Source organism: Tachyglossus aculeatus, chromosome 22, assembly GCF_015852505.1.
Source record: "Tachyglossus aculeatus isolate mTacAcu1 chromosome 22, mTacAcu1.pri, whole genome shotgun sequence".
Lineage (NCBI taxonomy): Eukaryota > Metazoa > Chordata > Mammalia > Monotremata > Tachyglossidae > Tachyglossus > Tachyglossus aculeatus.
This window is the reverse complement of record NC_052087.1, coordinates 28,613,451-28,627,237: the sequence shown is the minus strand read 5'-3', so window position 1 is coordinate 28,627,237 and position 13,787 is coordinate 28,613,451. Positions and strand designations below refer to the sequence as shown.

Here is a 13,787-nt window from a genome sequence, read left to right as displayed (position 1 = left end):
GCGGCGTCCGCGGAGGGTCCGAATCCCGCAGCGCCCCCTGCAGGCAGGAACCCCCCCTGCGGGTCCGAACCCCGCGGCGCCCCCTGCGGGTCCGAGCCCCGCACTGCGCCTGCGCGCTCAGGCCCCCCCCAACAGGGGCTCCCCTTTCCCCGTGATAACCACAATACAAGAAGCAGCTTGGCTCAGTGGAAATCAATCAATCAATCAATCAATCAATCGTATTTATTGAGGGCTTACTATGTGCAGAGCACTGTACTAAGCGCTTGGGAAGTACAAGTTGGAAAGAACCTGGACATGCGAGTCAGAGGTCGTAGGTTCTAATTCCGCCTCCGCCACTTATCATTCATTCAATCGTATTTAATAATAATAATAATAATAATAATAATGGCATCTGTTACACGCTTACTATGTGCAAAGTGCTGTTCTAAGCCCTGGCGGGGGGGGGGGATACAAGGTGATCAGGTTGTCCCACGCGGGGCTCACAGTCTTCAGTCCCGCAGAGCACTGTACTAAGCGCTTGGGAAGTACAAGGCAGCAATATCTAGAGACAGTCCCTACCCAACAGCGGGCTCAAGTCACTTCTCTGTGCCTCAGTTACCTCATCTGTAAAATGGGGATTCAGACTAAAGCCCCATGTGGGACAACCTGTTTACCTTATATCTACCCCAGCGCTTAGAACAGTGCTTTGCACATAGTAAGCACTTAACAAATGCCATTATTATTATTATTCTCTGTGCCTCAGTTACCTTATAATAATAATGATGGCATTTGTTAAGCGCTTACTATGCAAAGCACTGTTCTAGGCAGTGGGGAGGATACAAAGTGATCAGATTGTCCCACGTGGGGCTCACAGTCTTCATCCCCATTTTACAGATGAAGTAACTGAGGCGCAGAGAAATTAAGTGACTTGCCCAAAGTCACACAGCTGACAATTGGAGCTGGGATTTGAACCCCTGACCTCTGACTCCCAAGCCCATGCTCTTTCCATTGAGCCCCGCTGCTTCTCGCCCTCCCCACAGCACTTGTGTATATTTGTACATATTTATTACTATATTTATTTTATTAACGATGTGTATATAACTATAATTCTATTTATCTATCTTGATGGTAATGACACCTGTCTACTTGTTTTGTTTTGTTGTCTGTCTCCCCCTTCTAGACTGTGAGCCCGTTGTTGGGTAGGGACTGTCTCCATCTGTTGCTGATTGTACTTTCCAAGTGCTTAGTACAGTGCTCTGCACACAGTAAGTGCTCAATAAATACGATTGAATGAATGAATGCATGAATCCCAGCTCTGCCCCTTATCAGCTGTGTGACTCTGGGCAAGTCACTTCACTTCTCTGGGTCTCAGTCACCTCATCTGTAAAATGGAGATTCAGACTGTAAGCCCCACGTGGGACAACCTGATTACTTTGTATCTACCCCAGTGCTTAGAACAGTGCTTGGCACATAGTAAGTGCTTAAGAAATACCATTATTATTATTATTATTACTAATAATAATTCATTTATTCGGCTGTATTTATGGAGCACTTACTGTACACAGAGCACTGTACTAAGTACTTGGAAAGTACAATTCGGCATCAGAGACAATCCCTAACCAACAGCCGGCTCACAGTCTAGAATAATAATTGTGGTATTTGTTAATAATAATAATGATGACGGTGGTACTTGTTAAGCGTGTCCTATGTGCCAAGCACAGTTCTAAGCACTGGGGGAGATACAAGGTCATCAGGTTGTCCCACATGGGGCTCACAGTCTTAATCCCCATTTTACAGATGAGGGAACTGAGGCACAGAGAAGTCAAGTGGCTTGCCCAAGGTCCCAGCAGACTAGGGGTGGAGACGGGATTAGAACCCCGCCTAGGACTCCCAAGACCGTGCTCTTGCCACTAAGCCACCCTGTGTTAAGCGCCTGCTGTGTGCCAAGCACTTTACGAAGCGTTGAGGGGAATATTAGCAAATGGGTTTGGACCAAGTCCCTGTCCCACGTGGAGCTCACAGTCTCAATCCCCATTTCACAGACGGGGTAATTGAGGCACAGAGAAGTGAAGTGACTTGCCTGAGGTCACACAGCAGATACATGGCAGAGTTGCGATTAGAATTTATGATCTACTGATTCCCAGGCTGGTGCTCCATCCACTACACCACACTGCTTCGCTAGTGCCAGACTCAATAACGAGCTACACAGCCCCCTCCCTCGCCCCTGGTTTCTCCTCTCAACTTTCAGATATGGTCTCTGGCTCCAGCTCTTTCTTGTTTTCCCCACCCCCAACCTCCCATCCCTCCCACTTCCTCCTCCCTGGCAGCCGGGCCCCTAGGACAGGAATTGTCATTCTCTTCTGACAGAGGAAACGGCCTGGGAGGGGAAGTGACTTGCCCAAGGTCACTCAGCTCCAGCTCTCAGGACAAACTAGCTACATTCAGGGTCAGAGAGGGAACAGAAACTCTGGATGGAACCTTCCCAGCAGCACCCCAAAAGCACATGGGCTGCCTTCCAATATCCGCCCCCGACCTGTAAATTGGGAAAGGGAAGCAGAAGCGGATTTACTTTTCTATCATGTGGCCCCGGCAGGGCTTTTCAGGACTTGGGACCCTGGGCTTAGCCCCCCTCCCCAGCCCCCGACCTCATCTTTCCCTTGTCCGCTCCCATTGGTAGCCCTATCTATTCTTTCCCTAGTCCACACCAACTGGTACCCCTATCGAGCTGCCTCTGAATCTGGCTCACTTTGCTTCTAACAAGCCACATCCTGTGTCACCTTTCACTTTCACCCTCTCAATTCAGGGGCTCCAGCCAGCTCATTTTCCAGCCTCTTCTCATCTACAAGCGGCGACACCCCTGTGAGCTCTATTTACCAGAATGACCGGCTGTTTCACCGCGAGTCCCTGCCCACCCCCAGCCCCTGCCCAGCTCAGGAGGTGGCTACTGTTTTCTTCTTTGAATTCCCTGGAGCATCGGCCAGGGCTGGTCACCATCAAATTGACAGGACCTCCAAGCAGCAACTGGACTCGGCAGGAGGGGGAGGAGTTGAGTCACGTGATGTGACGTGTCTGAGTTTTTCTCCTCCAAGGTACTCCTCTAGCAAACCAGGACTTGGGTCCACTGGGAAATCATACAGTATCTCTTTCAGTGTGTTTCTCTGAGGAGTCCAGACGCTGCAGCGGAGGTGCTTGTTCCACTGTGAACCCACCCGGTTCCCCGCTGTGAACCACCACAACCCTCCCTCAAACCCCTCTCCACCACCACCCCTCTCTCCCACCCCTCTCTGAGCTCAAGCATGGCTTCTCTTAGTCCCGACCTCTAACCCTCCTCTGAACCCTCCTGTGTGCCTGGGTCACCATTCCCTCCCCACCGCCCCCTCTTCCAGGAGCTGGGCTGTGAACCCCATGTGGGACGGACCATCTGGTTGTATTTTAACTATCCCAACGCTTGGCACATGTTCAGCGCTCAACAGATACCTCAATCATTGTCCCATTTATGATCAGAAACCCAGGAGTGACTCCAGAAACGTCCTCCCTCCTTCAACCCCCTTTTCAGGCACCCCCTGGCCTGGGTTCCTCTGTTAGTTGCGAGGGTAGCCCTGGACAAGCCCCTTCTCCTCGCTAATGCCTTTTCACGGGCAGGGTAAGCAAAGCCATTCGGCCTGCTCCCAGTCCAAGCCAAACGGATGGTTGTTAAAAGGAAGAGGGACCCTGGGGGACGAGGCCCAGGGCCAGAATCCTCTCTGGGTACGTACCGTGTCTCAGCCCGTGTCTCAGGGGCCTCGGCTGGAATCTGAGGGACATCCCAGGAGCGGTACCGCCACATCTGCCTCAGCTGTCGCTCCCTTTCTCCCTCCCCTGGGGGACCTCCTGCCACATCCCTAAGGCAAAGAGCCACAGCAGCGGCAGCAGTGGCGGCTGAGACGGCATCTCCGCCTCCCCCTTCTCTGCTGCCTGCCCCCGGCACTCTCATCCTGCCGGCGACTCTCTTCCTCTTTCAGCACTTCCTGAGCTGGGGGCCGCGAAGGCAGGCGGCCGGCCGCCCCAGCGTAAGCAGACCACAGGCCCCGGCGGCAGCACCTCGTGTGGGGCTGGGGGTGGCCGGGCTGCTGGGGAGTGGTGCAGAGAGCCGGGCGGGTGTGGACAAGCCCACTGCAGCGGGATCCCTGACTGAAGAGGTTGCCCCTGGGGCCAAGGCAGAGGTGGGCGGCGGGTCCTACTTTGGGAGAAGCTGCCTGTCTGGGCTCAGGCAGGTTTCCCGCCCCACCCTACCTGGGGGAACAGAAAGAAACGGTTTTCCAGCTGCCAGGAGCTCCCAGGAGCTGGAGTGACAATCTGAGAGTCTGAAACCCTCTCCCATTCATTCGTTCATATTTATTGAACGCTTACTGTGCGCAAAGCAGTGTACTAAGTGCTTGGGATAGCACAATATAACAGACACATTCCCTGCCCGCAGTGAGCTCATGGTCTACGGGACAGATGGATATTAATATAAATAAACATACAGATAAAACCTCTCCTGTTCCTGTCCCTAAAACACCTGCCAAGCTTTGCTATGATGGCCACTTTTTCCCTCCCTGGTTCTCCCCATAATAATTATGGTACTTCGTGAGCACTTACTCTGTGCCAAGCGTTGTTCTCCATCCAATAAGATTTCTCTGACTAGACCTGAGTCGCTGTGCCCCGATCTCATCTATCTCACGACCGATCCCTTTCCCATGTCCTCCCCGCTAGCCTGGTAGGACCTTCTCTATATGTTTGCCGACTTGTACTTCCCAAGCACTTAGTACAGTGCTCTGCACACAGTAAGCATTCAATAAATACGATTGAATGAATGAATGGTACTCCCTCTCCCTCCATTTATGTCAGACTACCATTCTCCCCCCCCCCCCCCCGCCCCCACACTTTATTCAGGTCACATCTCCTCCAAGAGGCCTTCCCTAATTAAGCCCTTTTCCTCCTGGGTTCCTCTCTCTTCTGCCGGGAGGGCTACTGGTTGTCGGGTCTCTCAGTCTATGATCTCAGGCCTTTGTCTTTCCCTCTTCTCAGGTTGACCTCCTCCATTCCCTGGTCCGTCTTCTCGGCCCTTGGCTTTCCGGTCTGCCCCCCTTCAGGGGCTGGTTGCAGCTCACTGGCTGGCCACCCATCCAGTGTACTGATACTTGTGCAAGATGTTCAGCAGGAAGGATGTTTTGGTACCCACCAGCTCATAGCAGTGATCTATCCCTAAGGAAAGTTCCCCAATTCCCCAAGCAAGAGATTCTGAGTAGCTGAGAGACCAGGAATTTCTCCTCCCCTGAAGAGCGGTACCCACAACATTGTTGTTTTGGAGATATGTGCTCTATGCAGGGCAGGGAGAGATCTTGGAATTGGATTTTCATGTGTCTCCCTGCCCCTATTTTCCTGCTCCCCTGTCCGTTACGGCCCTTGCTCCGGGCCCAATCATCCCATACAGAAATGGAAAATCTGGTACCCAGGGAGGAGACCCTTTCTAGGAAAAGGGTTTCAAAAAGAGAGAGAGCAACTTCCAAACAATTGCATTTATTGAGCACGAACTGTGTGCAGAGCACTGTACTAAGTGCTTGAGAGAGCACAATATAACAGAGTTGGTAAACATGTCCCCTGCACACATGGAGTTTACAGCCCAGAGGAGGAGTTTAGCCTCCCTCTTCTCCCGGACCCCTCCCCCCACCTACTGCTCCCATCAGCTTCCTGAGTGGGCAGGGAGTGTAATTAGTTCAAGTGCTGGAGTGTCCCTAAGCAGAAGAGGAGTTAAACAGAGGAAATAGAGTTGTTGGTTTTTTTTCCCCCCTGTACAAAGCATCTGGCAATCTGGAAATGCTGAAGCCAGGAAATGAGGCTCCAGGAGGGAAGACAGGAGGCTGAGCAAGCAGGCAGAGTCGGGAGTCAAAAGCAGGGCCAGGCCAAGGATGGAAGACCCCACCATTTCGCCCCAAGGGGCCCTGGCTGGGGAATCTTCGCTTGTGGGGCGGGGGGCATTCTTCCTACAACACGGAGCTGCAAACCTCCCTGTTAGCCAAAAATCAGGTTGTGTTTTGGTGCTCCAAAGAAAAGGTTAGAAGGAAGGTGATGATGAAATAGTACCTGGCTTCTGTCCAAATGGGGGAAATTCAAGAAGCTTGGGGGAAACAAATACAGTTTGTTTCAAGTAGTCTGTAGAGACTAACACTTTGCTTGACACGTCCTCCGACAACACTTCTCTTACAACACTTCTGACACTTCTCTAGCTCATTAGCAAACCGGGAACCAGTTTGCAACAGCTTAAATTTTGGCTTCCAGTAAACGGTGGTAAAGATGTTGCAATCCGCTCCCCGTGCAATGCTAATGAACCACTGACAACTCAGTTGCTGAGTGATCCTTTGATTCTGTTTGAAATGAGCTTTTGAAAGAAGCACTCCTACAGCTCACGTTGTAAAGGCACTGTGTTCTATCCAGTCACGCTTTAACATATGTTCTGGCAGGAATGCCTATATTGTAAATTGTTCTGGTTTTCAAGCTCTAAGGGATCTGGTAAATGAAAGGTTAATTGCACCATAGATTACTTGAATAATAATGATAATAATAATAATAATAATAATAATAATAGTGGTATTTGTTAAGCACTTACTATGTGACACTGTACTAAGCGCTGGGGTAAATACAAGAAAATCGGGGTGAACACAATCCCTGTCCCACATGAGGCTCACAGTCTCAATCCTCATTTTACAGATGAGGGAACTGAGCCACAGAGAAGTGAAGTGACTTGCCCAAGGTCACACAGCAGACAAGTGGTGGAGCTGGGATATGAACCCATGACCTTCTGACTCCAAGGCCTGTGCTATGCTGCTTCCAAGGGGTCACCTCTTCATGAAGCCCCTCTCCTTTAAAACACCCAACCCCCTCCAATCCATACCACTAGCATTTCTTTCTGAACATTCTATATCAGAGGTTTTGTTGTTTTAACGTTTATGCTCTTGTCATGTTCTCTGTTTTATATGTTTGGACAATTTATATCTTTTCTGTCTTCCCCATTAGATTAGAAGCTTGCAGAGGGCAGGGACCACTTTTTGCTTTATACATCCGTCACGGCTCTGTAAAGTGCTCTACACCCCAGGCTCAATCAATACTGCTAGATGACTGAATGGCAGTCTGAGGCTGAGAGGATCCGAGGGGCTCCAGAGAGTCTAGGGAGTGGGTCGCAACTGGGAGAACAGGCACAGAAAACATTCCAGGGAGGAACGCTGGCATTCTCTTCTCCCGGAGAGGCAACGGCTCTGCTTTTCTCATCCTGGAATTAAGCATGAAGCAGCTGGGCCAAGTGGCCCAGCGCCCACTCCCCCAAAGGGAGCCAAACACCAAGGGGCAAATACCAGTGGGGAGAGGCTTCCAGCATTGTGCCTTCACTCAGAGCCACCAAAAGCTCAGCTTCTTTGGGATGCCCCTTGGTGCCAGCCGGGACTCAGTCTGCTCAGGGTGAAAGGAGAGGACCCCACTGACTTCTCCAGGACCACTCATCCTCCCTCCCAGCTGCATGGCAGGAAGAGGAGACACTTTTCTGTGACAGGGCCAGAAGCACGGTGGCCTGGAAATAGATGAAAATTTGATTAGGCTGTTTCTGGACAGCCTCAGGAAAGTGACTGGGGCTGGGTGGATTGAACCCACAGGAAGGAGTCAAGAGAAGTAGATAATGGGCCTTTTCAGCAAGCAGCAAAGAGATGGCACTGCGACCCATTCCGGGGTCCCTCATCAAAGAAACTGGACACTCTGGTACCCAAGATGGGAGCTGAAATTACCGGGTGCCAAAGCCCTCTCTGCTAAGGAACTTTTCTCTGGAGCACTGTGTTCTGAGCCATTCCCTTTCCTCTCCCCTCCACCTCCTTCCCTGCACCCAACTCATCCAAGCCAGTTGCTTCTAGAGGGGGGTCCTCTCAACCAGTGACACTGGTATCTCTACTGGACTTCCTGGAACAGCAGGTGGCTCTTGGCCACTGACTCAGTCGTCACAGTTAGGCCACTGCAATGTTGGCTTTCTTAAGGGGGTGTTGGCTGCAGCTAACTATTGAATCTCTTTAGTGTGAAGAAGTGGGTGCAGGTAAAGTTGACTGAGTCCCAAAGGTGTTGCTGTAGCTTTTCATTCTGGGTTTATCAGTTAATAATAATAATAATAATGATGGCATTTATTAAGTGCTTACTATGTGCAAAGCACTGTTCAGTTGTTTTTCTCCTTCCTCTTGGTGGTCCAGGAGGGGAGCTACATTTGATCTGAGTGACCTTCTTCAACGAAAGGTGGAAAATTTGGCTCTGGATAAGGTCAGTAGGCTGGACAGAGCCACTGTGGTGCTCCTGCTTCTAAAATCCCCTAAGTCCCTGGGTTCAGTCATGTGGACAACTCTGTCTGACAAACCCCAGAAACTGACCTCTTCCTGTTGAGGGTAGCTTGGAGAGTTGCTTTCTGGTTCCTCCAACCTCCAGCACACCTACGGGCCCTGGTCTCTTTTGGAAGAAACTAGACCCTGTCCTCAGCTTTGGCCTGAGGGAGCTTGCTCTGCCCAGTTAAAGAAAAAAGAGAAAAGCAAGAGGGGGGATGGGATTTAGATCCAAATTCTAAAGTGTTATTCCTATAAGTCTCTGGACCTTCTGGAGGAGCATTCTGTGACAGCAAGATTCAAACACGGCCAAAATGGGTGAGTGGTTTGTGTAACATTGGTAATGGGAGCAGTTCCAGGCAGCTACACTTTTAGGATTATTGAAGTTAAGTCGAGTGCTAACTGAGGCTCTCTTTTGGGGCCCAATCTTTTCTGCTCCAGGTCACTTCTCTGCTAGTTCCTCCTGCCTTACCGTCCCAGAGAGCTGATGCCTTAGAACCCCTCTCCCAGAAAGAACATAAGAAATGCCATTACTAGGTCCAACCAATGGTTGATCCAGACCACTGCGATAACATAAGGATTGGAGGAACAGAGTGGTATCGAAGGAGGAACCTCCCTGATATTGATCCTAATATTTACATCTACCATCTTTCGCTGGCCCCTCTAGCTCCCTCACTTTGCCTCTACCCACCTGCTACGAACCATATGCCCATGAGTTTAATCCCAACCCCCCTTGGACCTAATGATATTTTCTGCTTGCATAATTTCCTACGGGAATACATCCCATATGCTTACCACCTGCTTGGAGAAGTGCTTCTTTTTCTTTGTCTGGAATCTTCACCCTCCAGTTTCAGTGGATGTCTCCTCATCCCAGTGTTGGGGAATTTGGTTTACAACAATTCCATGTTCTCTCTGTCCACACCCTTCATGATTTTGTAGGCTTTAATCATATGCATTTGTCATATCCCACCTAGACAACTCATCAGCCTCCTTGCCGGCCTCTCTGCCTCCAGCCTCTCCCTGCTTCGTCCATACTTCACTCTACTGCCCAGATCGTTTTTCTAAAAATGTTTGTTCCGCTCACATCTTCCCACTCCTCAAAACTCGCCAACGGTCTCTACATCAAATACAAACTCCTTACCATCGGCTTCAGGGTATCAAAAAGCTGTCATTCTCCTATTTAAATTTTCTCCTCTCCCACTGCCTCCCAGCTTGCACATTTCAGTCCAATACCAAACTACTTACTATGTCTCGACCTCCTCTCTCCTTGCTCCTTGTTCACACTTTCCTTCCTGGAACTCTTTCCCTCCTTCGTATCTGACACTCTTCCCATCTTCAAAACCTTAGTAAAATCATATCTCCTCCAAAAAGCCCAGCACTCCCACACTCTTACCTTCCCGTGTCACCTTAAGAACTTTAATACTCACTCCGCCCCAAGCCCCATAGCACTTATGCATGTATCTGCATATTCTATTGTTTCCCCTATCTGTAATTTATTTTAACATCTACCACCCCCACTAAATTGTAAACTCCTCACTGAGGGCAGGGATTGAGTCTACCAACTCAGTTGTATTCTCCCAAGCACTTAGTCTCGTGCTCTGCACAAAGTAAGTGCTCAATAAATACCAGTGATTGATTATTATCCCCTCTTAGCCTGCATCTGTCCAGACTGAAGAGCATGTTATTCTACCAGCCTGACTGGAGCTTGGGGGTTGAATGTAAAAAGGGATAAAGTTAGTCTGAAATCTTGGTGGGGGACCTTGTGGGCAGGATCATATCTACCAACTCTGTTGAATTATATTCTCCCAAGTGCTTAGTGTAGTGCTCTGCACACAGTAAGCACTCTGTAAATATTATTGATTGATTAATATGAGAATGTCCCAGAAGAAATACCTTTTGCCTGTGGGGAAAGGGCCCTCTCATCCTGTCTTCCTAAAAGGAGCATTTGGAGGCAGAAGAAGAAAAGGTGAAGACAAAGTTCAAATTTTAAAGGAAGTCTGAGGATTGGCCCTCAGGAAGCAGTTCTGACCAGTGCTCGGAAGTTTAATTTTTTCAGATAACTATTTTCCCTTTATATCACCTACTATCCATGTCCATAAACCCCCATTTAATAGCCTCTCCAGCACTATCTCATTGGTAAATCCAAAAAGACCCCAGTGATTTTATGGCAGAAGTGAATGCTACACTCAAACATCAGCTTAAAATGGGGTCGAGGACTTGACAGTATCAGTATCTGCTGCTGCTGTTGCTGAGATCCTCCAAAACTCCAACCGCACCCCCCGACCCCAACACCAATCGGCCATCATTCAGCTACTCTGGGCACAGGGGAACCAGGCCAGAGAATGGAGAAAGGTCAGAGAAAACCATTGCTACTAATGGAAACAACAACTCAAGCATATGTTCTGCTCTTTGTAGGACGTACCCCCCATTCCAAACCCTAAATTAGCCACACTCATACTAGTGGTTAGGATCTCACTATCAGAAGCGTGAAGGATAGTTTACACACACAGACACAGACACACACACACACTATCTATATTTATATATATCCTTCCTAAAAGTAGCAAATAGCTAATGTGTGATATTTAAGTGCTTACAATGTCTCAAGCACTCTAGTAAACATTGGGGTAAATACAAGATAAACATAACAGCCACAGTCCTTGTCCCTCATGGGGTTCACAGCCTAAAGGGGGGGACGAACGGGCACCTTACCTCCATGAGGAAACTCAGGCACAGAGAAGTTCACTGACTTGTCCAGAGTCACACAGCAGGCAAGTGCCAAAGCCAGACTCTCTAGATTGTAAGATCCCAGTGGGTAGGGATCAGGTCGACCAACTCAACTGCACTCTTTCAAGCATTTACTACAGTGCTCTGCACATAGTAAGTGCTCAATAAACACCAGTGATAGATTAAACTCAGGTCTCCTGACTCTCAGGCCCTTACTCTTTCCATTAGGCCCTGCTGCTTCTTAGTAGTAATGTCTTTAATAATATTTATGTTTATAGCAATGGTCATAGTATTTATTGAGCACTAGGAAAAGCATAACAGAAACAAAAGACATAATTCCTGCCCACAGGGAGTTTACACTCAAATGGGGGAGTCAGACATAAAAATATTGACAAATCAGGTGATCAGAATAAATTATACAATCGTTATATATTTAAGTGCTGAGGCGCTTATATATTATATATATCTATCATATATATCTCTCTATAAATCTATAGAGAAGCAGTGTGACTCAGTGGAAAGATCCCGGGCTTGGGAGTCAGAGGTCATGGGTTCTAATCCCAGCTCCACCACTTGTCAGCTGTGTGACTTTGGGCAAGTCACTTAACTTCTCTGTGCCTCAGTTACCTCATCTGTAAAATGGGGATGCAGACTGTGAGCCCCAGGTGGGACAACCTGATTGCCTTGTATTCACCCCCAGTGCTTAGAACAGTGTTTGGCACATAATAAGCACTTCACAAATACCGTCATTATTATTATCATCATCAATATACTTATATAGGACATATTTTAAAATACATTTCCTATTAAGTAAATAGGAAAGTTCTAGGTGTTACTGATGGGTTGATGTGATTTGATGTGTTGAGATTTAATCAGAGAAGGCTTGTTGGATGTGGTAGAATTTTATGAAGGCTTTGAACTTGGAGAGAACTTCCTGATAAGGTAGGTGGAGGGGGGCGGCAGGGAAAGGTGAAGAAATGTTCAGCCCATGTTTCCCCACTCCTCAAGAACCTCCAGAGGTTGCCCATCCACTTCCACATCAAACAGAAACTCCTAACTATGGGCTTTAAAGCAATCACCTTGTGCCCTCCTACCTCACCTTGCTACTCTCCTACTAGTCAGTCAGTCAATCATATTTATTGAGCACTTACTGTGTGCAGAACACTGTACTAAGCACTTGGGAGAGTACAATATAACAACAGATGCATTCCCTACCCACAAAAAGCTTACCGTCTAGAGGGGCAGACAGACATTAATATAAGTAAATAAATTTCAGCTATATACATAAGTGCTGTGGGGCTGGGAGGCGGGGATGAATAAAGGGGTAAGAGAGTGAAGCAGAAGGAAGTGGAAGACTTTAATATAAAGTCTATATTTCAATATAAAGTTTCAACTGTAAGTTCGTTGAGGTCAGGGACTATGTCCGCTTATTGTTGCATTACACTCTCCTAAGCACTTAGTACAGTGCTCTGCACATAGTAGTGCTCAATAAATATGATTGAATAAATGAAGAAGAGGAAAAGGAAATGAGGGGCTAGTTAGAGAAGGCTTCTTGGAGGACATGTGCCTTCAATAAGGTTTTGAAGTGGGAGAGAGTGATTATCAGATATGAAGAGGGAGGGTGCTTCAGGCCATAGGCAAGACATGGGTGAGAGGGCGGCAGCAAGATGGATGACATTGAGGTACAGTGAGTAGGTTAGCATTAGAGAAGAGAAATGTGTGGGCCAGGTTGTAGTAAGAGAGTAATGAGGTGAGGTAGGAGGAGGCAAGGTGATTGAGTGCTTTAAAGCTGACGGTGAGGAATTTCTGTTTGATGCAGAGGTGGATGGGCAACCCTTGGAGGTTCTTGAGGAGTGGGGAAACATGGCCTGAATGTTTTTATAGAAAAATGATCCCAGCCGCAGAGTGAAGTACGGACTGGATTGGAGAAATACAGGAGGCTGGAAGTTAAGCAAGGAGGCTGATACAGTAATCAAGGTGGGATAGGAGAAGTGCTTGGATTAACATGGTAGCAGTTTGGATGGAGAGGAAAAGGTGGATTTTAGTGATGTAGTGAAGGTCAAACCAACAGGATTTATTGACGGATTGAGTATGTGGGTTGAATGAGAGAGAGAAGTTAAGGATAACTATAAGCCAGCCTGCACACTTCGCTCCTGTAATGCCAACCTACTCACTGTACCATGATCTTGTCTATCTCACTGCCAACCTCTCATCCATGTCCTACCTCTATCCTGGAATGTCCTCCCTCTTTCATATTCGACAGATAATTACTCTCCCTACCTTCAAAGCTTTACTGAAAGCACATCTCCTTCAAAAGGCCTCCCCTGACTAAGCCTTCATTTATTTTTCTCCCTCTCCCTTCTGCATCACCCTGATTTGTTCCCTTTATTCACCCCCACCTCAGCCCCACAGAGTTTATGTACGTATCCATAATTTACTTATATTAATACCTGTCTCCCCTTCTCGACTGTAAGTCTGTTGTGGGCAGGGAATGTGTCTGTGATATTTTTATATTGTAAGTGCTCAGTACGGTGCTCTGCATACAGTAATATCTCAATAAATAAGATTAGGGGCAAGATGGACAGAGAAGAATAGAGCTCTGGAGGTGGAGGAGGTGGGAGGTTTTGTTTTTAGCTGACTTTTAAGCTGATACCACACACTGGGCCAGTGATTTAAAAGAACAGTCAGCTATGACTCAGAGATCTCTTTGATGAG

At 48.1% G+C, this 13,787-nt stretch overlaps 1 protein-coding gene across 2 annotated transcripts in view; it reads right to left on the bottom strand.

The window, feature by feature from the left end:
* Nucleotides 1-13,787, bottom strand: part of DGKZ (diacylglycerol kinase zeta) — a 61,157-nt gene that overhangs the window by 42,843 nt on the left and 4,527 nt on the right. Inside the window, exon 1 of one of the 2 annotated variants that reach the window (XM_038764035.1) lies at nt 3,735-3,845. The exons of the other annotated variant lie outside the window; for it this stretch is intronic. Within the exon in view, the coding sequence (XP_038619963.1) occupies nt 3,735-3,805 (71 nt within the window). The 5' untranslated portion in view covers nt 3,806-3,845. Of the gene's footprint in view, nt 1-3,734; nt 3,846-13,787 lie in introns of those variants that run through there. 2 annotated transcript variants of the gene reach the window in all.